At 35.5% G+C, this 22,732-nt stretch overlaps 1 protein-coding gene across 2 annotated transcripts in view; it reads right to left on the bottom strand.

The window, feature by feature from the left end:
* Positions 1-22,732, bottom strand: part of EPHA3 (EPH receptor A3) — a 518,078-nt gene that overhangs the window by 64,132 nt on the left and 431,214 nt on the right. For both annotated transcript variants that reach the window (XM_006894137.1, XM_006894138.1), the window contains exons 11-13: positions 15,382-15,567; positions 1,968-2,029; positions 1,127-1,336 (exon numbers count right to left, since the gene is read on the bottom strand). In XM_006894137.1, the coding sequence (XP_006894199.1) occupies positions 1,127-1,336; positions 1,968-2,029; positions 15,382-15,567 (458 nt within the window). The remainder of the gene's footprint in view (positions 1-1,126; positions 1,337-1,967; positions 2,030-15,381; positions 15,568-22,732) is intronic.

The raw sequence follows: 22,732 nt of genomic DNA, 5'->3' as shown, positions 1-22,732 counted from the left end.
AAAAGTAGTATTATCAGGAAATAATGTACAATAATCTAAGAAAAACAATTTAGAAGAGTGTTTACTGACAGTGAAATGTATTAAAAACACATATTATAAATGAAAGTCATAAAAATATATTATGACTGCTGTTATGTTAAATAAAATGCATATATATTCTTGTGTATACTGGTAGATTAAAAAAAAGAAAAAATGCAAGTATGGACTCAACATTACAAATGTTCACCATGATTTGCACACAATGGGTGCATTTTCTCTCCTTGATTACTTTTTTAAAATTTACAAAATGAATGTGTGTTAATTAAGAATCATAATGCTTTAAAATTATAAGTTACTGAATGGTCTACTGAGAATATACTCAATATACTTATTAAAGGTGGCTCAATCATGAAGAACAGATGGAAAGGTTTTTAAAATAAAAGGACTTCAAGAATTCGAGACTGCTTTTTTTGAGGAATTGCTCAAACCCACACACCTAATCTGAGATTTCTCATTATCACTCACCTTATAACCTAATTGTCATTTATTTCACAGAATTAATATCTAAACTATTTCATAAATAAAACCCTAAAGTACTAAGTAAAAGAAACAGAAACAACAAAAAGGCCAAAACACATTAAAAAAAATCTCAAACTCAGTGCCATTGAGTTGGAATAAACTCAAAGTTGACCCTCAATAAGAATTTCATAAACTGTAAATTGAAAGGGTAAAAATTGGTGGTTTAAAACTGCCAGAAGGGAATACGTGTTTTGGAATCACAGCAAAACTCTCCATAAACTATGTCACCAGAGCTCTGTCATTCTTTCATAGAATAGATTTTACTGGCTCTTTGGGGTTTCCAAGACTATACTTTTACAGAAACAGACTGACTCATCTTTTTCCAGATATGTGGCAAGTAGGTTCTAAATGTCAGTGTAATAGGTTAGCAGCAAAAAATTTAACCAATGCACCACCAGGGAACTTTGTTTTAGAGAGCACATAATACCGTTGTAATTTTAAGAGACACTATTTCATTTGAAGAAGCTAGAAACGACATTTTGGAGAATGCTTTTCATGATTTCTACTTATTTACATGTCAGTGTAATACAAGAAGGAAATAAAGATTTTTAAATGCTCAGTTACTCACTCTTGTTGTATAAGCAGCTTCTGGGTCATCTTCTAGAACACGTGAAAGCCCAAAATCAGAAACTTTGCACACCAAATTACTGTTGATCAAGATATTCCTAGCAGCAAGGTCTCGATGGACGTAGCCCATATCTGACAGGTACTTCATGCCAGAAGCTATCCCTCGAAGCATCCCCACTAGTTGGATGACTGTAAACTGGGCATCATGTTTCTGAGAAGCATTCCAAAAGTAGAATTAATATGTATTCTTTTCCTATATGTATACCTCTTTAATTAAAATCTTGTATACCAGGTTTTGTAACAAGACTAACTGCATGCATTTTTGTTTAATCATTGTAAATGAATAACTGACTGACTACAATATAAAGTTTCTGAATTTAAAAAGTATATTTTGGATATGCGTATCATACAGGTTTAGATGAAGAATCTAGCACTCTGATTATAGCTTTAAGTTGGAAAAAATGTTTCTAGTATGTCAGAATTAATGCACTTGGATATTTTCTGATGGACAGCAATGTGCTAGAACCACATTCTCTGTTTTAAACAATGTTAATTCCTGCTTTAGGATTCTTTTTAACATTTATTTTTATGTTAACTTCTAAGAATTTTGACAGTACAGATAAGTTGAAGGAGATTTCTCATATTTGCTTTAAAAATATAAAACGTTAACATTTGAGAACTGTAAGATAATGATGTATTTGACAGTCTTCTTTTTACCGCTTTGTTTCAGAACATTTCTGTTTTCCCTAAAAATTCTAGTATGCAATTGCTTGGCACAATACTAAAAATTGTCAGTCACATTCTTGGCAATCCATTCTATATATAAATAATATTCTACTCACACGTAAGAAACTGTCCAAGGAACCATTCTCCATGTATTCTGTGACTATCATAACTGGTTTGCCTAGAAGTATAGCAAATAATAAATTATCTAGGTAGTAGTTAATATAAGTTAACAAATATAAAGCAAGTACTATATATAATAACTTCCTTTCCTTATTTTGTTTTTTCATAGGCGAAAAGTCTTAATTCACACCAATTTCATTTTAGTAGTACAAAAGTTTTTAGTCATTTCATTTAGTAAATTAAACTAGCACTGGGCAATATGTCTCATTTATGAACAATGAGGAAAAAATTATAGCTTATAATCATTCTCATGTCATTTTAACATAAGTAAAAAACCCCCTCAATATATTCATTTATCTTCCTGTAAAACATTTGTTTATTTATTTACAAATTTTAGGTTACAGGATTTACTTCTAATCTGATGTTGCCAAGTTGACGCCTACTCATAGCAAGCCTGTAGCCCTTACACCCATTGTTTCAGTTACTTTGTTCATCCATCTCATTGATGAACTTCCTCTCCTTCCCTGATGTTCTACTTTTCAAACATAATTTCCTTTTTCAAGGACTAGCCTTTCTCATTGTCATGTCACTTTCATCAACTTCTTGTGCCTTCAAAACGCATGTGTCCAAAGCTCAAAATAAACTTTGTTTTGACAACAATTAGTAAAAAAAGGAAGACTGAGTATTTCAACAGATATTTTTATCTAGAAAATAGTTTTAGGGAACTGGAATACACTGGATGCATGTATTGAGTGAATGAATGAAAAGTTACATATCCATAGTCTATACTATCAATTTATGTGTTTCTTTTGTAATAAAATTTTGGAAAGTATAATACGCCACAGGAATTCAATATAAACCTGTAATGCAATTACGGGGGTATTTTTTGCCTTAAACAGTCAGCCCAATTACAGTGGCTAGTTGCTGAGTTTGTATGCTTTCAGACCTTTAGCCTGACATTGTGTTTCAGTTTTTCAGCCTTATGACCATTTCATTTCTCATTAACATGTCTAGTAGAATTTCGGAAAGGGTAAAAAAAGTAGCTAAAAAGTCAAGCCAGTCAATTAAGTCAAGGCCCCATGACCATTCAGAAATAAGATCATCTTGCATTTTAACTCTGTAACTTAGGTATTTGTAAACACATCAGTTAAATGGAACAGTCTGAAAATGTGCTTTGCATTAAGCACAAAGATTGGGCAAACCCAAATTTACAGTCAAAGAGTAAACATATTCTACCTTCGAGTTCTGAGTACATTCAGAGTTCCCTTGCATTTTTATTTTTTAATTACAAAATGTTGGTTTAAAGTAAAAGACAATCTCTGCAATAAAAGTGAGAACAAATTTTAACATGAATTAAAAGTGTGAGGATATATTTATACAATACCAGCTCATATGCAACTTAATACAGTATATTTGTGTGCATATTCATATGATTTTTAAGGAACTGTAGTTTTTGAGCTTCTTCAAGACACAGCCTAGATGACTTTCTCCCTAAAGACTAAAAGACATCTGGGTAAAATCAATGAGATTATTGTTCCCTGACTGGCTGAAATGACACTCTACCAAAAATGAATAGGACAACATTTGCAGCTGAGTTTTGTTTTTGTTTTTAAAATGATGGATGAAGGCGGTTCTACTCTATACTGTAGGGTCCCTATGACTCTGCTATGGGTCTCGAGAGCCCACTGTTTAAACTGGAGGTTCAATTTGAACTAGTCAAGGCATGTCTCTGTTTCTAATCTGTTGATGGAAATAGAAGAAATTATCATTTTGCAGTGCAGAAACACATTGATATAATCAATTACACTTCCCAATTACCCTCTGAGATTTGGAGATCTTACTAATCATAATAAAAGATGTTATTTAAAAATATAAAAATTTCAGATTCACCAGTTTCAGTCTCTACAAAGTCTTTAATTAAATTTTTTTATATAAAAAAACAAGGCTATTATAATGTAATAATAGCCAAACATGGAATTATTCTCATTGAAATTTTCAAGTAAATGTTGATTTTTGTTTGCAACTGTGTTTTACACACTCATAATACTGAGTGATGTTTGAAATATTAAAATTAATGAAATAGTAACGCTATGAAAATGCAATATACTTCTAGCATAAAAAAAATAAATGATACTAACACATATTAACATTCTAAGTTAGGTCTTAAAATTCTACTTCTTATTTTTGTAATAAGAAGTAGAATACTTAGAATTAAAATATTTTAAAAGCACATTATTATACAAGTGCAAGTTAGACAGTAAAAATCCTTAATACAAGCAGCCAGAAGTCTATTATTAGTATCATGTCATTAGAATCAGGAAAAAAATATTACAAACAAGGAACACTGTAAAAATATTTAAAAGTTATTCATAACTATGGGGGTTGATGATTTGAATTTCCCTTTATTAAAAAATATTAGTCATAATTTTAACTCAATTGATAGAAATAGTAATGAACTAAATAGGATTTTTCCCCCTGTAGATTTCCTATTAAATGGAATTTTAAATCCAATAAAATGTGTTTTCAAATTCCTTCTCAATTTAGACATTATGCTGCTAAAATGACCCCTATTTCACTCATTGATCTTAAGTCAATGAGAGCATGGCTTAACTCTACTCAACTGAACACCAAAAAAAGCACTGAAAATAATTTATCAGATTTCTTCTATTGCTGGCAAAGGATGCTAAAGGATATTCTAATCCTTTCAGAGTAGCCTGGGAACTACTTTAACAAATCTTTCTTAACAAATCACACTTCAGCAATTGGAAATTTCTTAACATGTAGAGTTCTCTCAATTCATTTTAATTTTTAAAATTTACTTGTCTTTAGCCTGAAACACAATGAAGACAAAACTTGATATATTTTTTTTTCTTTGTTTAGTTTGGGAAATCATAGCTACTCACACAGTAAATGCAGTAACATTTAATGCATTTAGTAATAGGATTATATTAAGTGAGGTACTGGTCCTTTTAGAGGGACATTATGTTTGGGAGAGTGGAGGGATGGTGCAAGAGAGGAAGACCCTCAATGAGATGGATCAATTCTGTGAATTGGGGTGGTGGGAATGAGTTTGTTGGAGACGGCGAGATTGGCACAGGATAGAGCAGCGTTTAGGGCTTTTGTACATAGGGTCACTATGAGTCACAAGTTACTCGATGGCATATAACAACAAACACCTATATTAAGTAATTCTATGACAGATTTTTTCTAACCATTTTATTTTTCATTTATTGTTTCATTAAAAAGTGGTAATATTTAGTGAGATCATGAATTGAAATTAGGATAGCAGGTATCTTGTTTCTACTTTTATATTCATGAACTTTAATATTTCACCTTTGAATATGTCTTAACCTTTTTGGATGTTTGAACATTTTATTGTTTCACTTTGGGGGAAGTTTATGTGTCTTTATTGTTATTGTTGTTAGGTACCATCGAGTACATTATGATTTATAGCAACCCCCTGAACAACAGATCTGAATCTTGTCCTATCCTGTGCCGTCCTCATTATCTCTGACGTATTTCAGCCTATTGCTACAGTCAACCAATCCATCTCCTTGGAGGCCTTCCTCTCTTTTACTGGCCCTCTACTCTTCCAAGTATGATACATTTTCCAAGGAATAGCTTCTACTAATACATGCCCAACATGTGACAGATGAAGCTTTGCCATCCTTGCCTCCAAGAAGCACTCCAGCTGCAAACATAGCTTTTGGGTTTTTGGCAAACCATAGGATAGGCAGCATCCTTCTGCAACACCACAATTCAAAGGCGTCAGTTCTGTCATCCTTATTCATTACGCAGCTTTCCGAATCACAGCAAGAAATTTGAAAATACCACGGCCTGAATCAGGTGTACCTTAGTCTTCAAACTGACATCATTGTTCATCAGGATTTTGGACAGTTCCCTGACAACAGACATGCCCAGTGCATTATGTCTTCTTATTATCTCTGGTATTAAGGGAACTGATTGTAGATCCAAGCAAGACAAAATAATTATTAATCTTTCTCCACCTATCATGATGTTGCCCACTACCCCATGGGTAAGAACTTTTGTCTTCTTGATGCTTGATGTTAAGATGAAATCCATATTGAAGGCTGTGTTCTTTGATCTTTTGCAACAAATACTTCAGGTTCTCCTGGCTTTTAGCAAGAAGCTTTGTGTAATCTGCTTAGCATATGTTGTTGATGAGTTTTTCTTCAATCCTGATGCCACACTCTTTTTCATGTAGTCTGTCTTCACAAGTAATTTGCTTAGCATACAGATTGAATAGGCATGGAGAAAGAACTTTATTAGGTTATTAAACGCCTCTGTGTATGTAAACTACATTTGTATTTTGTGTTGTTTACTTGATTTTGACTCACAGAACTACAGGACAGAGTAGAATTGGCCTTTACCATTTCCAAGGCTATAAATATTTACTCAAGTAGAGAGTGGCTAGTTTAGTTCAAAGTACTAACCTTCTGGTTAGCAGCTATGAGCTTAAACTGAATTCTTTCTTTGAAATATATTCTTTGGGCTCATGTAAATCATACTTCCACAAGTTGAATTTGGATAATCTCTCTCCAGTATCAATGATAAACTTTAACAGAATGGCAAGCAATAAATGTCAGAAAAGTTGTGGAGAGATTGGAATGCTCATAGACTGCTGGTGAGATATTAAAATGGCATGACTATTCTGAAAGGCAGTTTGGCATTTCCTCAAAAAGGGAGAAAAACCAGAAATCTCCTATGGCCCAACTTTTCCTTTGTTAGGAATAAATGTTGAAGACAACAAAACTAAGACACAAACAGAGATTTGTGCGTCTATGTTCATGGCAGTGTTAGTCACAATAGTAAAAAATGGAAAAAGTCTAAAAGTCCATCACCAAATTAATTAAGAATGTATGATACATTTATACAGTGAAATATTATGCAGTACTAAGAAGTTAACAATTTCATAAAATATTATATACTATGGGATAACCTAGAGAGCATTATACTGAATGAACTCAATGTCAATAATGTTCTGCATGAGACCATTGTAAAAATGGAAGTATAACTAATGTTTTTGTTGTTGTTGTTGCTGTTTGCCATCAAGTTGGAATTAATTCATAACTGATCTTCCAGCAGGTTTTCAGAGGCAGTTAATCACATGGGAGGAGACTGTTTATCTTTCCATGGAGCACCTGGTAGATATGAACCACATGCCTTTGGGATTGCAGTTCAGCTTCTCACTACTAGAATAAGTAATAAGATGTGTATAAAAATTCAAAGCTGGAAGGAAAGAGAGGCATGAGAGTGAAGTGTGGTGAGGGGAAATCACTGGGATGACAGAGTTTGGTGCAGAAGGAGGAAATGAAGGAATTAGGAAAGATTCATTAGGGTCTTGAAAGAACAGGATAATAATCAGAATAAATAATGAGCATAGATCAGTGGTGATTAGTTTTTATTAAACACTTGAACAAGAGGCCATGGTGATGAAGAAGGAAGTTCAAGCTGTTTGAAGGAACTGGCAAAACACAAGGGCCCAGGAATTGATGGAATACCAAGTGACATATTTTAATAAACAAATGCAGTAGCACTGATACCAAGAAATTTGAAGGACAATCACCTGGTCAACTGACAGGAAGAGATCTATATTGGACTCTTTGATCTGAAAAAAAAATTCAAATTTATTGAACAATACCATTAATATCACATTCAAGCAAGATTCTTATGAAGATTATCCAAAAATGACTAGACAGTACATTGACAGAGAAATACAAGCTGTGCTTAGAAAAAGCCATGGCACTAGAGATGTCATTGCCAAAGGCATTTGACTATGTGGAGAATAGCAATTTGTGGCTAACTTGAGAAGAATGGGAATCCTAGAACATCTGACTGTGCTCATGTGAAAACTATACTTGGACCAAGAGACAGTTTTCAAAACAGAGTAAAGGCACATTGCATGGTTTAAAATCAAGTGTGTCAGGGATACTACCTGTCTCTATACTTTTTCAATCTGTACTTAGAAAAGCAATGATGTCAGTCTGGTGACTAAGGTGTGCCTGATCTAGGTCATAGTTTTCACAATCGCTTGCTATGCATCAGAAAGTTGGACAATGACTATGGATGAAAGAGAATTGATACATTTGAGCTGTGGAGCTGCAGAAAAGTATTGACTATACCATGGACTGCCAGGAGAATAGATTTATCCTAGAGAGGGTAAAAGAATGCTGCTCATTGGACACAAGGATTCTGAGGCTTTGTCTAACACACTTTGGGCATGTTGCAAGATGGAGAGAGTGAAAAAGAGGAAGGCCATTGATGAGATGGATTGATTCAGTGACTCAGGTAATCAGGGTAGGTGAGTCAGAGATAATAGGTTGGTTCAGGATAGAGCATGTTTCAGGGCTATTGTACATAAGGTCTCTATGAGTCACAAGCAACTCACCAGAACGTAACAACAACACGTAAAATCATTCAGAAGGCTGGGCTCTATGAGGAGAAATGTGACATCAAGACAGAAGGAAGAATTATTAACAACCTATGTTATGCAGATGACACAACCCTGTTTGCCAAAATTGAGGAGAACCTGAAACATTTGCTGTAAAAGGTCAAGGACTGCAGTCTTCAATATGGATGGAATTCAACATCAATAAAACAAAGATCTCACCAAGGATCCAACTGGCAGCACCATGTAGATGAAAAAGGGATTGAGGTTGTTTACAATTTCAGCTTGCTCATCTCCACAATCAACAGCATGGTACCAGCAGTCAGGAAACCAAAAGGCTAATTATATTAGGATTATCAGCTGTCAGGGAACTCTCCAAAGTGCTGAAGAGCAAAGATGTCAGTCTAGAAACTAAGGTGTGCCAGCTGCAAGTTATGGTCTTCATAATCACTTGCTATGCATCAGAGTGCTGGACAAATGATTAAGGATGATAGAAGAACTGATGCCTTTGAGTTGCAGTACTGGCGAAGAGCATTGAACATATCATGGACTGCCAATAAAAAAAACAGGTCTGTCTTAGAGAAGTTGAAACCAAGTTGCTCCTTGGAAGCAAGGATATTGAGCTCCACTTCACATGTTTTGAGGATGTTTCCAGGATGGACTTATCCTTGGAGAAGGACAATACATGGAAGGGTAGAGTGACAGCTCAAGAGAGGAAGACCTCAGATGAGATAGATTAACGTAGTAACTAGAGTATTGGGGTTAGGTGTGTCAGAGACAGTGAGACTGGTTCAGGACAGGGTAGGATGAGAGCTATTGTATATAGGGTCACTATGAGTCACAGTTGACTAGATGTCACGTGACAGCAGCAACATAGGAATAATCATATGAAACTCAATTTGAATGTATGAATGTGTGAAACACAATGTACATGAATGAAACAATGTTTATGAATGTTTTGGGCAAATATATTGAAAATAAAATCCAATTTTAAAAATTGAAAAATCATATTTAAATATTTGAGAAAACATTCCACAGTGGAAATTTTTTTATAGTCAAAATGGCAATTCACTAAACATATGTGGAAAATCCAGAGGAAATTAGGGATGCTTCCTAAGATATACTGGGAAAATAGGGGGGGTCAGCAAATGAGAAGACCTGCAAAGAAACTGACACAGTGACTATTACAATGGGCTTGAACATGGTAGAAATCATGAGCATTGTGTAAAATAGGGCAAAACCCCAATCCATCTTTCATAGAGTCGCTATGAGTCATAATGAACTAACAACAACATTAGCTGGTACATACAGCATTCCTTATCTTATGTGTTGAATATCAAAACAAAAGAACCCTTTGCTATGGAATCATCTACTCATCATTGTGAGTTGATGTGGTACAAAGTAGAATTGCTCCATATGGATTTCTTTGCAGAGTCTCAGGCTTTGTTTTGTAGCACTGCTGGGCAAAGTCAAACTTTCAACTTTAAGGGTGGCATTCAAAAGTAAAATGGACCTTAAATGTTGAGTAGAAATTATCCTAACATTTTTGATGTGGTGACCGAAGCTTAATTCACTTACAAAGTTATAATCATGAGCATATGAGCATATTTTAAAGTATATTATTTTAATATATTATTTCTGTACAATTTTAGTAAGAAACACAATATATCCATTAGGTATTTAGAATATGACACATTATTTACTATCCATTAGAAAAGGTCAGAAGCAAACTTAGAAGCAACCAAGAAATACAAATATAGTTTTAAGAAGCTTCACTACAATTCCAAAGGCACACAATTTTAATTCGCTATATTTTTGCACAGGAAAAGGAGGGGTAATCTCTTTCCATGGAATTTACTACCACTGGAAGCTGGAGATTCGGCTATGAGCCACTTCCAAAGCTGCGGCACATAACAACAACAACAGCAACAACAATACTGACAACATTTCTTCCTCATACTATCTGGGGAGCTGAGCTCTATGAGGAGAAATGGGCATCAGGATTGGATAAAGACTTATCAAGAATCTTTGTTATGCAGGTGACACAACCCTGCTTGCTGAAACTGAGGAGGACTGGAAACTATTGCTGCAGAAGGTCAAGGACTGCAACCTTCAATATGGATTGAGCTCAACATAAAGAAACAAAAATTCTCCCCACTGGATCTCTTAGAAACATCATGATAGATGTTGAAGAGATTGACATTGTTAATAGCTTTCATTTGCTTGGCTCTATGATCAACACTCTTGGCAGCAGAGGTGAGAAAATTAAATGATGAATTGCATTGGGAAAGTCGGCTGTCAGAGACCTCTTCAAAGTACTGAAGTGCAACGATGTCAGCCTGGAGACTAAGGTGCACCTTGCACATGCCATGGTCTTTGTAATTACTTGTGCATCAGAAAGCTGTAAAGTGACTAGAGATGATAAAAGGAGAATTGATGCCTTTGAGTTATGGTGCTGGAGAAAAGTATACAATGGACTGCAGGAGAACAAACAGATTAATCCTAGAGAGGGTGAAACCATGCTGCTCCTTGGAGGCAAAGACTCTGAAGCTTCGTCTGACCTACTCTGAACATGTTGCAAAGAGGTACCATTCTTAGTGAGGGATATCATGCTTGGGAAGGTGGAGGAACAGTGCAAGATAGGAAGATCCTTTATGAGATGAATTGGCCTTATGCAGGTAAGTGTGTCAGAGACCTCTAGGTTGACACAAGATAGAGCAAAATTTAGGGTTGCTGTACATAGGGTCACTAAGAGTCTTAAGTGACTAAACAGCACATAACAACAACAAAAAAATTACAAGAAATATGAAGGTGGAAACAATTGTGAAAGTTTTGGTGTAAAGTGAATATAAAACCTGTCAACATAGAACTAGTTTAACTATGACACTGTGAAGAATCCTTAGGAATGAAAGTTTATAGTTCAGCTATATAATTATTACTACTTAAGTTTTAGAAAATATTCCAAAATAAAGACAAAACATTGAAAAAATCTTGTACAGTACACTTTATTGGGATTTTTTGTTTGTTTGTTTTCCTTTTTGAGCTTTCTCCTTTCCCATTTTTCTGGTAAAGTAGTCAATGAAGTTCTTGGGGTCAGAATTTTGTTTGACAAATGATGTGATAGGAGAAATATCAAACATTCGTTAAAAACTGGTTCCATCTTTTTGAATGTCAACTGAAATTGATAACATATGTGAGTACCTAGTACCATGTAGAGAATGTGCCCTCAGCTTTCTGCTTTTCCGAAGATCAGAGACTCTCTCACCTTCTCTTGTTTAAGACCATCAGGCTCAAAATGTACCATTAAAATTGTTTATAGCTCAATTTAAATAAATGTAACTATGATGATTGAATAAAGTACTCTCTCTAAATGACTTGAAAAAGACACATTATACCAAAGATAATTTTCAGCGTACACAATAGCAAGAGTAGGAAGAATTCAGGTTAGGCTAAAAAAAGAAGAAAACATATTTTTAAGAGTTTTGTTCAACATAAGCTAGTATGACTCGACGGCATTCAACAACACAACAACAACAACAAGGTAGTAAAACGGCTTCAAAACAGCCAGAATTATTTTAGCTTTGCAATGCTCCTTCGTACTTAATGAAATATTGTTGTATAACCTCATTTGCTATTTAAAATATCTATAAATGGGAATTTATATTATCGGTGAGGAATTCATGTCACTAGTAAGGAAAGTTGATTATGTGTTTGGATTTGCAAGAAGTATCACAATTTATAGGACTAAGCCAGGATTTGAAGTCTGACCTGATGATAATTCATATGTGATAAGTTTATTCTTTTTTAAATATAATTTTGTCTATTAAGAGAAGCACTCGGTATCATTCCTCTTTGTTTATATAGTTTAGAGTTCAGTAAGTAGATTAATTCAGAAGCCTTATAGTCTCAGAAGAAAAAGAAAAAAACAGGAATATATGAAATAGCTTCTTTTGGTGACAATATTACTTTATATATTAAGTATAACCTAATAACTTTATTCTAGGATATTTTATTTCCTCTCAGAGGGTTAAGTATTCTAGATTTAAACCTTTTAAGTATGGCACTAAGTCTGTTATTCTATTATGTTCACAATATATAAGATGTCAGGGATTTATATATAAGATGTCAGGGATTTGGCAGATTTTTATATGCTTATTTGAACAGGGAGATATATCAAATGTAAAACTCATAAGAATAAGGCTCTTTTAACCTGTATCAGAGAATTATAGGATCAGATATAAATAAAATGGTTCATTTCTAATGCCTACAAGTTTTAATCATTTTTCTCAAAATATTTTTCGACTTTTAATATTGAAAATTGTTTTGTAAATTTCTTTGCTTAGCATCAATAATTCATACTTACTTCATTTTTTAATCTAAAAAGGATAAGAAAATTTAGTGTAATAATTATCATTAATAAAATATATTAAAATGAAGTTTACATAAGAGATAGTAAAAGATAAGAGGTTGCTTATAATAATGTATAGTTCTGAAAAAATAATCTGTATTTTAAAAAATATGAGATCATTAGTGAATTTTAGTTTCATCTAAATAATTTAGCAGCAAAGTTTGGTGGTTATTTTAGTAGTAGTAGTAGTAATAGTAGTAGTAGCAGTAGGTTTTGGAAGTGTTGGTAATAATTTTTTTCTTGCCATGATAAAATGTGCTTATTTTCTCAGTCATTCCCTGAGATTTGAAGGAAGTTTGCTAATTGTGCATTTTGAAACATACATTCAATCTAGTAAATGAAATACTAATTAAGTTGTTTGAAGATAGCTTTGTTTCATTAATTAGTAACATAAGTTCATCCTTTATTCCTCATCTATATTAAATACCTACTATGATTCTATTTCTGTCTGATTTGGACATAGGTTTCTTGGCCTCTATTAAAACTTACATATACATACACATATGATTTTCAAATTAAAAATATAAGAACACTACAGCATAACAATAAAATGGTTGACATCAATTTGATTCCAATTTCAGACAACCTATTTGTGCATAAGGATTGCTTAATTAATTATGGTTTTAGTACTGTTAATACTATGTTTTAACACTGTTTTTACTATGTTTTAATACTGTTTAATAATATGGTCTTTCAAAACAGACTACCAGATAAGATATTTTTTCCAAGGCAACTCTGACCTGAACTGCCCGTCATTCAGTTAATTACTCTAGGTCTTAACCTTTTGCACCCAAAGGACCCCTTTTAAGCGTGAAGGACTACTAAACATAATTTTGAATGCTCAAAAAATGGCTCCTTCCTATTTAACCACTGAAAAGGCTCAAACTCTCAAGATAAAAAAAAGTAGGAGGAAAATACATTGAAATGATTAAACTGGTTTTGGGTTTTTTTTCCCCATGAGCTGAGAGATGAAGTTAACAGAATAAGTTTCTAATACTGTCTCTATTATTTGCTATTTATGAAAATTACTTAACTATTTACAGCTATTTACTCAAAAGAAAAAATGGAAATTATTACCTACAATTACAGGGTAGTTGTTGTAATCAAATTTCTATTGTACATTATCTGACACAAAATAGGCACTTTATGAAGAAATAACTGCTGAATAATGTATCTCTAAGTGAAAAGCTATGCTATTCAATTATTGGGTTCCTCAGTGTGGTTCAAGGGTTACAAAGACACTTGATGAAGATGCTATGAAGAAGATTAAATAGTTAAGTAACTATTGGAACTCCTGGGAACTTGATTTTTCAGCCTAATAAATATAAATATAGTTAGGATTCTGGCCCTGAAAAAATATCAAAGAATTCACACAATTTACTAGCCACTACTATGGCTAACCCTGCATTCATTATGAATTTTTAAGCTTTAAAAAAACCAAAACACAACATAGGCTTTCTATTCATACAATAGCCTTGCAATGTATAGTTGATTTCTTCCACATTATACAATGTAGTTAATCTCATCTGTCATATGTAAAAATCTAGTGGATATTAAGGTATATTTAAATTACATCACACTCTTATCAGGAAGCAATTAACTCTTAGTCACATTCACATAAGAGTCAGGATTGGTGCATTTGGAAAGTGATGTTAAAGAAAAATTTCTTTGTGAAGAACATAATGTCTAATATCTTTGATAACCATAGAGTATATAAATATGCTGCCAGTGAATTATCCCCTTAAAGATGCCAAATCTCTGCCATATGCTGTCTTTCACTCTAAGGAGTTTGCTGCCAAATTAGTTTTTCTCCATTTTGTGCTCTAAATTCTAGATAGAGGGGGAAAAAAAAAATCACAGGGCATTCTCATGAGATTTTCATTGAGGTTTGAGCCAAAAATCACATATCAGTCTCATGAGATCCATGTGGAGCCTAACTGGAGAAACCATCGAGGAAGTAAGCTGAGACCTCCCTCACAGGCTAGGAGTCAGAGCTTCCTCAGAGCAGCCAAGCATCCACACAGAACTCTAGATGGGAAAAATCTGAATTCCAGAGAGAACTGAGAAAAAGCTTTGGACACACTAAGATTACAATCTTTCTAATTCAGAAATGTTCCCAAGACTCCCATAATATTCTTAAAGCATGGTGGTAAAGGTTTAGGGACTAAAATGGAGCTGGTGAGCAATAAAAAAAAAAAAAAAAAAATCAAAACCACAGTTATCTGGGAGTTCCCAGAAGTTCCTGTCAAACTTGATTTACTATTTTTCCCTTGTTACTCTAAATAATGGAAAGTTCTTCATAATTATGTTTTACCAATCCTTTAACCAACATTATCTATTTTAATGTCTACCTTTTGGGTTTTCTTTTCATTTACACTTTTTAAAAAAATATTTGCGATCTATAATAATGCTTAATAAAATACTTGTTAAATATGTTGGCTTTGCTATCAAAGAAAAATATGTCTTCTATTTAAATTGTGAGATACTTAAGTAAACACTGTTTATGAAAAACAATCAAAATGCTTAAGTATTTCTGGTAAAAAATTGTGTTCAGCATATACATTAACATTTTTTTTTTTACAATTTTACTTACTTTTAGTTACAACTCCCTCCAGTCGAATGATATTGGGATGGTCAAATTGACCCATGATGCTTGCTTCTCCCAAGAAGTCTCTCCTCTGCTTTTCTGTGTAGCCCACTTTCAGGGTCTTGATAGCCACTGAAATCTCTTTCTTTGAAGGAAGTTTTAAGCGACCACTGCACACTTCTCCAAATTCACCTTTTAAAATGGAGAACAGCAACAAAATATAAAAGAAAATTAAAAAGAAAACCTAATCATAAGTAAACAGCAATGGTTTTTTCCAACAATACACAATATAAATATTTCTTATTTGAGCCACAATATGTGTACAGACGAAATTATTTTCAAAGTGTGTAAGACCCCCTTGCACTCTCTAGGAAATCCACTTCCATAAGGCGCTTTGGTGGCCTGATGGTAAGGAAGTGCACTGCAGTCCCAAAAGTATGCACGTCAAATCCACCACACAGAAGAATGGACAGTCTCCGCCCACTTAATTTACTATCTCTGAAAACCCACTGGAGGGTCAGCTATGGGTCAATTCTGACTCAGTGACACACAACAATAAGAGAGTACTATGGACCCTGTAAGAAACCTCTTATTTTGAAATATCACAATGCAACATGGTAGAAGACAGAGGAAAGTTGAAACTCAAATCAGATTTTCAATTTTATTTTCTGAATGACCATTTTCTTAATTTAATTAACAGAGCAGCACAGACATGAGTGAGGCATGGATTAAAGGTCATATATTTTCATGAAGAGGGTCAATATGTCTATAAACTCGGACTCTGGAAAGTAAGAAAAAAAGCATTTGTTCTCAGTGCCTTATTGAACTATTAGTACTCTGGATAATTTGACATATTAGCTGTAAAGTACTGACACCAAGTGAAAACAATGACTTCTAAGTTTGAAATAGAAAATGGAACATTGTCTGTAGAATCACTATAGAAACATTATCTTTTATTCAACACTAGGACAAGGGAAAGAGAGGGAGAGAAAGGGGATAAAAATATGCAACAATGAATGAGTGGAAATCTACCTTGTCTGTAAACTTTCATGAAAATCACAGTGAAAATAAAAATTTTATTTAAAAAAAGAGTCGTATTAAATACATAATGAATCCAGAACTTGTTAAGTCGGTCTGCTATGAAGTATTTATGTTCATATGGATATAAAATTGCCTGTAATTTGAAGAACACATTCAAACTTCAAGTTGCCATAATCAAGGATGCTTTAGGCATAATATTAAATTATCTAGGAAGTATTAAAAGAATGTGGAAAGAATATACTGAGTCACTGTATTGAAACGAATTGGCATTCTGCAACTATAAAAAAAAAAAAGAAACGAATTGGCAGACACAGAAAAATTTCATGAAACAACATATGAGCAAGAGTCTATGGTGATGAAGGAAAAAGTTCAGGCTGCTTGGAAGGAAACAGCGAAAAATAAGGCCCCAGGAATAGACAGTATACCAATTGACATATTTCAGCTAACAGATGCTGCCATGGACGTGCTCACCAAGTTGTGCCAAGAAATCTGGAGAACAACCACTTGGCCAACTGATTGGAAGAGATCTATATTTGTTCCCATTCCAAAGAAGGGTCACCCAACGGAGTGTGGAAACTATAGAATGATATCGTGATTTCACATGCAAACAAGATTCTACTGAAGATTATCCAAGAACGACTGGAACCGAACATGAGCAGAGAACGGCCATTAGTCCAGGCTGGGTTTAGAAGGGGTCATGGTACTAGGGATATTGTAGCTAATGTTAGATGAACCTTAGCTGAAAGCAGGGAATACCAGAAGAATGTATATCTGTGTTTCATTGATTATGCAAAGGCGATTGACTGTGTGGATCATAAGAAACTGTGATTGACTCTGAGAAGAATAGGAATACTAGAACACTTGATCGTGTTAATGCGAAACCTATACTTGGACCAAGAGGCAGTCATCAGAGCAGAGCAAGGGCACACTGCATGGTTTAAAATTGGGAAGGGCATACACTAGGGATGTATCCTGTCTCCATTCGTTTTCAACCTGTATGCTGAACAGATTATCCGGGAGGTTGGGCTCTATGAGGAGAAATGTTGGGTCCAGATTGTTGGAAGATCTATCAACAATCTGCGTTATGCAAATGATACAAGCCTCCTTGCTGAAACTGAGGAGGACCTGAAGTGCTTGCTGAAGAGGGTCAAGGACTGCAGATTTCAATATAGAGTGGGGTTCAATATCAAGAAGACAAAGAGTCTTACCACTGGACCAATTGGCAGCATCAGAATGGATGGTGAAGATTGATAGTGTTCACAGCTTTAGTTTGCTTGGCTCCAGAGTCAACATTCTTGGCACCAGTAGCCAGGAATTTAAAAGACATATTGCAATGGAAAAGTCTGCTGTTAGGGACCTCTCCAGGGTACTGAAGAGCAAAGGTGTCATTCTGGAGACTAAGGTGCATCTGATACAGTCTATCCCCTTTGCAATCACTTGTTATGCAGCAGACAGTTGGACAATGACTAGGGAGGATAGAAGGAGAATTGATGTCTTTGAGCTGTGGTGCTGGAGAAGAGTATTGAGGGTACCATGGACTGCTAGGAAAACAAGCAGAATCATCCTGGAGAGTGTTAAACCGGGAGGCTCCTTGGAGTCAATGCTTCTGAGGCTTCATCTAACATATTTTGGACATGTTGTAAGAAGGGACCGGTCCTTGAAGAGGGACATCATGCTTGGGAGGGTTGAGGAGCAGTGCAAAGAGGGGAAGGCCCTTGCTAAAGTGGATTGACTCAGTGACTGGGGTAATCAGCATGGGTGTATCAGAGACAGTACGACTGGCACAGGACAGAACAGAGTTTAGGGCTGTTGTACATATGGTTGCTATGAGTCGCAAGCAACTTGACGGCACATAACAACAACAACAACAAGAACAATTTGTATTATAGGTATCATTTTCAACATCTACATTTTTATAATATTTACTCATTTTTCTTTAATTAGATTTTTAATTTCTTGAGGTTAGACCATACATCTTCTATATCCAATTTTCGTCTACATTGCTTCTACATAGATTGAGACAGAATGTTTTTATTGTTGTTATATGTCATCTAGTAAGAACTCTCTAGTAGCTGACCTTCCTATAAATTCCAAAAGATTATAAATAGCATAAGAAGAGATTGCCCATCTTTATGGACCGGGTGGTTGATTAGAACTACGTGTGTGTTTTGCATTGGCAATTCAGATCCTTACACCCTAGTACCCTTGACAACCCTAATTGCAATGGAGTATATTTTCCATTTTTCTCACATGGAGCAGCTGGTAGATTTGGATTGACAGTACAATTCCATGCCACTACACCACCAGAGCTCTCCTCATATAGAGCAATACCCTTTAAAGATTGTCTTTTGTTCAAAGAATAAGCCTTAAATTGTTTGCATTATTAGATCTGTTTTGTATCACATGAGAAAAGTATTTTAATATAAAAGTAAAATTCCTCTGGATTATACTAGAATATATTCATGAATTAATTATATGTTTTCTGCACAACAGAATAATATTCTTTGCCCAATACTACGGAACGTCTCTAAAAGAGGCAGGTTGTCCCACTGACTGTAATATCACATCAGCACAAGGCAGTGCCTTTTCAAGTGAGCTACAAAGGTCCTGGACTCCACGTTGTTGTTGTTAGGAGCTGTTGAGTCAAGTATGACTCATGGAGACTCTGTGAACAATGGATCTGAACCATACCCTAGTTGTGCCATCCTCCTCGTCATGATTTATTTGAGACCATGATTTGAGTCACTGTATCAATTCATCTCACTTTCATTGAACCTTTATCTTTCCAAGCATAGTATTTTTTCTACAACGACTAAATAGACTCTCTTAACATGCCAAAATACATGAGATAAACCATTCTTGATTCTCAGGAGCACCCTGGTTGTACCTTCTCCAAGGCATACTTGCTTGTTTTTTGGTGGTTTGTTTGTTTTGTGTGTGTGTGTGTGTTTTAAGTCCATCAGGTACTCAGCACTCTTCTCCAATACCGTAACTATTTTTCTGTCATACTTAATCATTGTTAAACTTTTAGATGCAAAGTAAGTAACTGAAAAGACCAAGGCATTTAATCAGGTGCATCTTAGTATTTAAACTGACATTGTTGCTCCTTAGCACCTTGGAGAGGAAATTTGTAGTAAATTATCCCAATGTAACATGCCTTCTAAGCCATGCAGTGTTTTCTTGCTCTGTCCTGATGAATGCTTCCTGGTCCAAGTATAGGTTTCACATAAGCACAATCAAGTGTTCTGGCATTCCCATTCTTCCCAGAGTCAGCCACAATTTGTTGTGATCTACACAGTTAAATGCCTTTGCATAGTCAATGAAACACAGACATTCCTCTGGTGCTCTCTGCTTTCAGCCAGTATCCATCTAACATTAGCTATAATATCTTTAGTACTACAGCCTCTTTTTAACCCAGCCTTCACATCTGACAGTTCTCTGTTGATGTACTATTCCAGTACATTTTTAAAATAATCTTCAACAGAATCTTGCTTGCATGTGCTATTAGTGATATTGTTTGATAATTTTGAACCAGGCAGTATTTTCTTGCGCTGTCCAGATGATTGCGTCTTGGTCCAAGTATAGGTTTCACCTAAGCACAATCAAGTGTTCTGGGATTCCGATTCTTCTCAGAGTCAGCCAGTTTGTTGTGATCTACACAGTTAAATGCCTTTGCACAGTCAATGGCACAGATATTTCTCTGGTACTTTCTGCTTTCAGCAAATCCATTTGTGGTTCTGGAGAAAAGTATTGAATATACCATGGACTGCTAGGAGAACAAACAGGTTAATTAATCCTGGACAGGGTAAAACTGGGCTATTCCTTGGAGGCAAGGACTCCAAGGCTTTGTTTGACATACTTTGTACATGTTTCAAGGAGGAACCAGTCCTTGGAGAGGGACATCATGCTTGGGAGGGTACAGGAACAGTGCAAGAGAGGAAGACCCTTGATGAGATGGATTGATTCAGTGACTCAGGTAATGAGGGTAGGTGTGTCAGAGACCATAAGGTTTGCACAGGAAGACCAGGGTTCAGGGCTATTGTACATAGGGTTGCTATGAGTTGCAAGTAACGTGATAGCACATAACAACAACAAAATGCCTTTTGATCTCTTAACTGCTGGCACCAGACTTCATATTTCCCAATTCATCCAAGGCTCTCATGTTCTCAAACTAAGAACTGAAATTTGGAAAAATCATATAGGTCTACACTTTATATTCATTTAATAAATATTCACCATTTGGAAGCAGTGTGACAGATACTGCAAAAACACATGGAGATGTAACGTAAATGGGGTAGTTCTAGTTTCTCCTTTTGAGGAACTTTCTAGAAGAGATACTGCACTTATAGTTAGCATATCCTGATAGATGATAGGAAGCATTAAATGACAGTACTTGGAAAATGTGTTGGTCTTTCTAAATCAAGGGTGAATATGCAACTATAAATGCTAGAATATACAGAAGATGAGAAGGTGTGATGCCATGAGTCAGAATCAAATTTTGTGAGCAAAAAATAAGAGTAGTTTTCTTTTCCTTTTATTTTTCCTTTATATGAGGTTAACTGAGCATAGATAGAGTGTTCTTTCAGAGGAAAGGATGGGTCAGGGTCCAGGTCTGTTGTTCATAGGATCCCGGTGAGCCATACTTGACAGCATCAAACAATAACAACAACAAAAGAGCACTGCCGTTCACTTTGTGCCTGGGCTTAATTAAGTCTAGGAAAACCTAAAGGAGCTTTCTGCAATCAAAGCAAGTTCTATTATCATCATTTGTCAGCACTGCGCAATGGACAGTGTTTCCAATTCAAATGTCATCAGCACCTTCTGTAAGTGAAAAGTCACTTGTCACTTTACCAGAAAGATATTACAGAGCTACGAGTAAAGCATGGATTCGTGAGGAAGACCACCTAGGACTCAATTCTGCCTCTGCTTCTTGTTAGCTATTTGATGCACTGATAACTTAATCTCTTTGTGTCATTTTATCCTTATCTAAAACATGTTGTTGTTGTTATGTGCCTTCGAGTTGCCTGTGACTCATAGGGACCCTATGTACAACAGCCCTAAACTCCTCTCTGTCCTGTGCCAATCGCACTGTCTCTGACACTCCCATCCCAATTATCCCAGTCACTGAATCAATCCACCTCATAGAGGGCCTTCCTCTCCTGCGCCTTCCCTCCACCCTCCCAAGCATGATGTCCCTCTCCAAGGACCGGTCTCTCCTCACAACATGTCCAAAGTAAGTTAGACGGAACCTCAGAATCCTTGCCTCCAAGGAGCCACCCGGTTTAACCCTCTCCAGGACAAATCTGTTTGTTTTCCTAGCAGTCCATGGTATTCTCAATACTCTTCTCCAGCACCACAGCTCAAAGGCATCAATTCTCCTTCTATCCTCCTTGGTCATTGTCCAACTCTCTGATGCATAACAGGTGATTGCGAAGACCATGGCCTGTATCAGACGCACCTTAGTCTCCAGAGAGACACCACTACTCTTCAGCACTTTGGAGAGGTCCCTAACAGCAGACTTTCCCATGGCAATGCACCTTTTAATTTCCTGGCTGCTGGTGCCAAGACTGTTGACTATGGAGCCAAGCAAACTAAAGCTGTGTACAATCTCAATCTCTTCACCATCCATCCTGATGCTGCCAATTGTTCCAGTGGTGAGAATCTTTGTCTTCTTGAGATTGAGCCTCAATCTATATTGTAGGTTGCAGTCCTTGACACTCTGCAGCAGGCGCTTCAGGTCCTCCTCAGTTTCAGCAAGCAGGGTTGTGTCATCCGCATAACGCAGATTGTGGATAAATCATCCACCAATCTTGACCCCACATTTCTCCTCATAGAGCCCAGCCTCCCGGATAATCTGTTCTGCATATAGGTTGAAAAGGTATAGAGACATTAATTGCATCTACCTCTTAAAAAGGAATTAATATACATAAAAGTCTTGGAATGTTGCCAAACTTAGTAAATGGTACATAAAGTTTTAGTCATTATTTACTATACTGGCTTCAAGCCCACTTTAAGAAGGCTGTGTAGGGATTTAGTTGCATGCTTACAAAACCGAACCTATCTATTGATTCCAATTCACCCAGCACTCTGCAGGAGAAGGATAAGCAATCTCCTTTTGGGCAAGTCATAGACCTGGAAAACCACTGGATGCTCAACTATAAGTCAGTTCCAACTGGATGGCAATGAGAGACACTTGTAAGTATTACTGTTTAGATAAAATTGAGGAGTGTGTATAAAAGTGCTTTGTACAATACAAAATTCCATATTAATGTAGGAGGTAGTCTATGAGGATGATGGAGATAGATAACACCATTAA

This window comes from Elephantulus edwardii, unplaced genomic scaffold (assembly GCF_000299155.1).
Source record: "Elephantulus edwardii isolate Elephantulus edwardi_28Jun2011 unplaced genomic scaffold, EleEdw1.0 scaffold00136, whole genome shotgun sequence".
In the NCBI taxonomy this organism is placed as follows: domain Eukaryota; kingdom Metazoa; phylum Chordata; class Mammalia; order Macroscelidea; family Macroscelididae; genus Elephantulus; species Elephantulus edwardii.
This window is presented reverse-complemented; position numbering and strand designations above follow the sequence as displayed.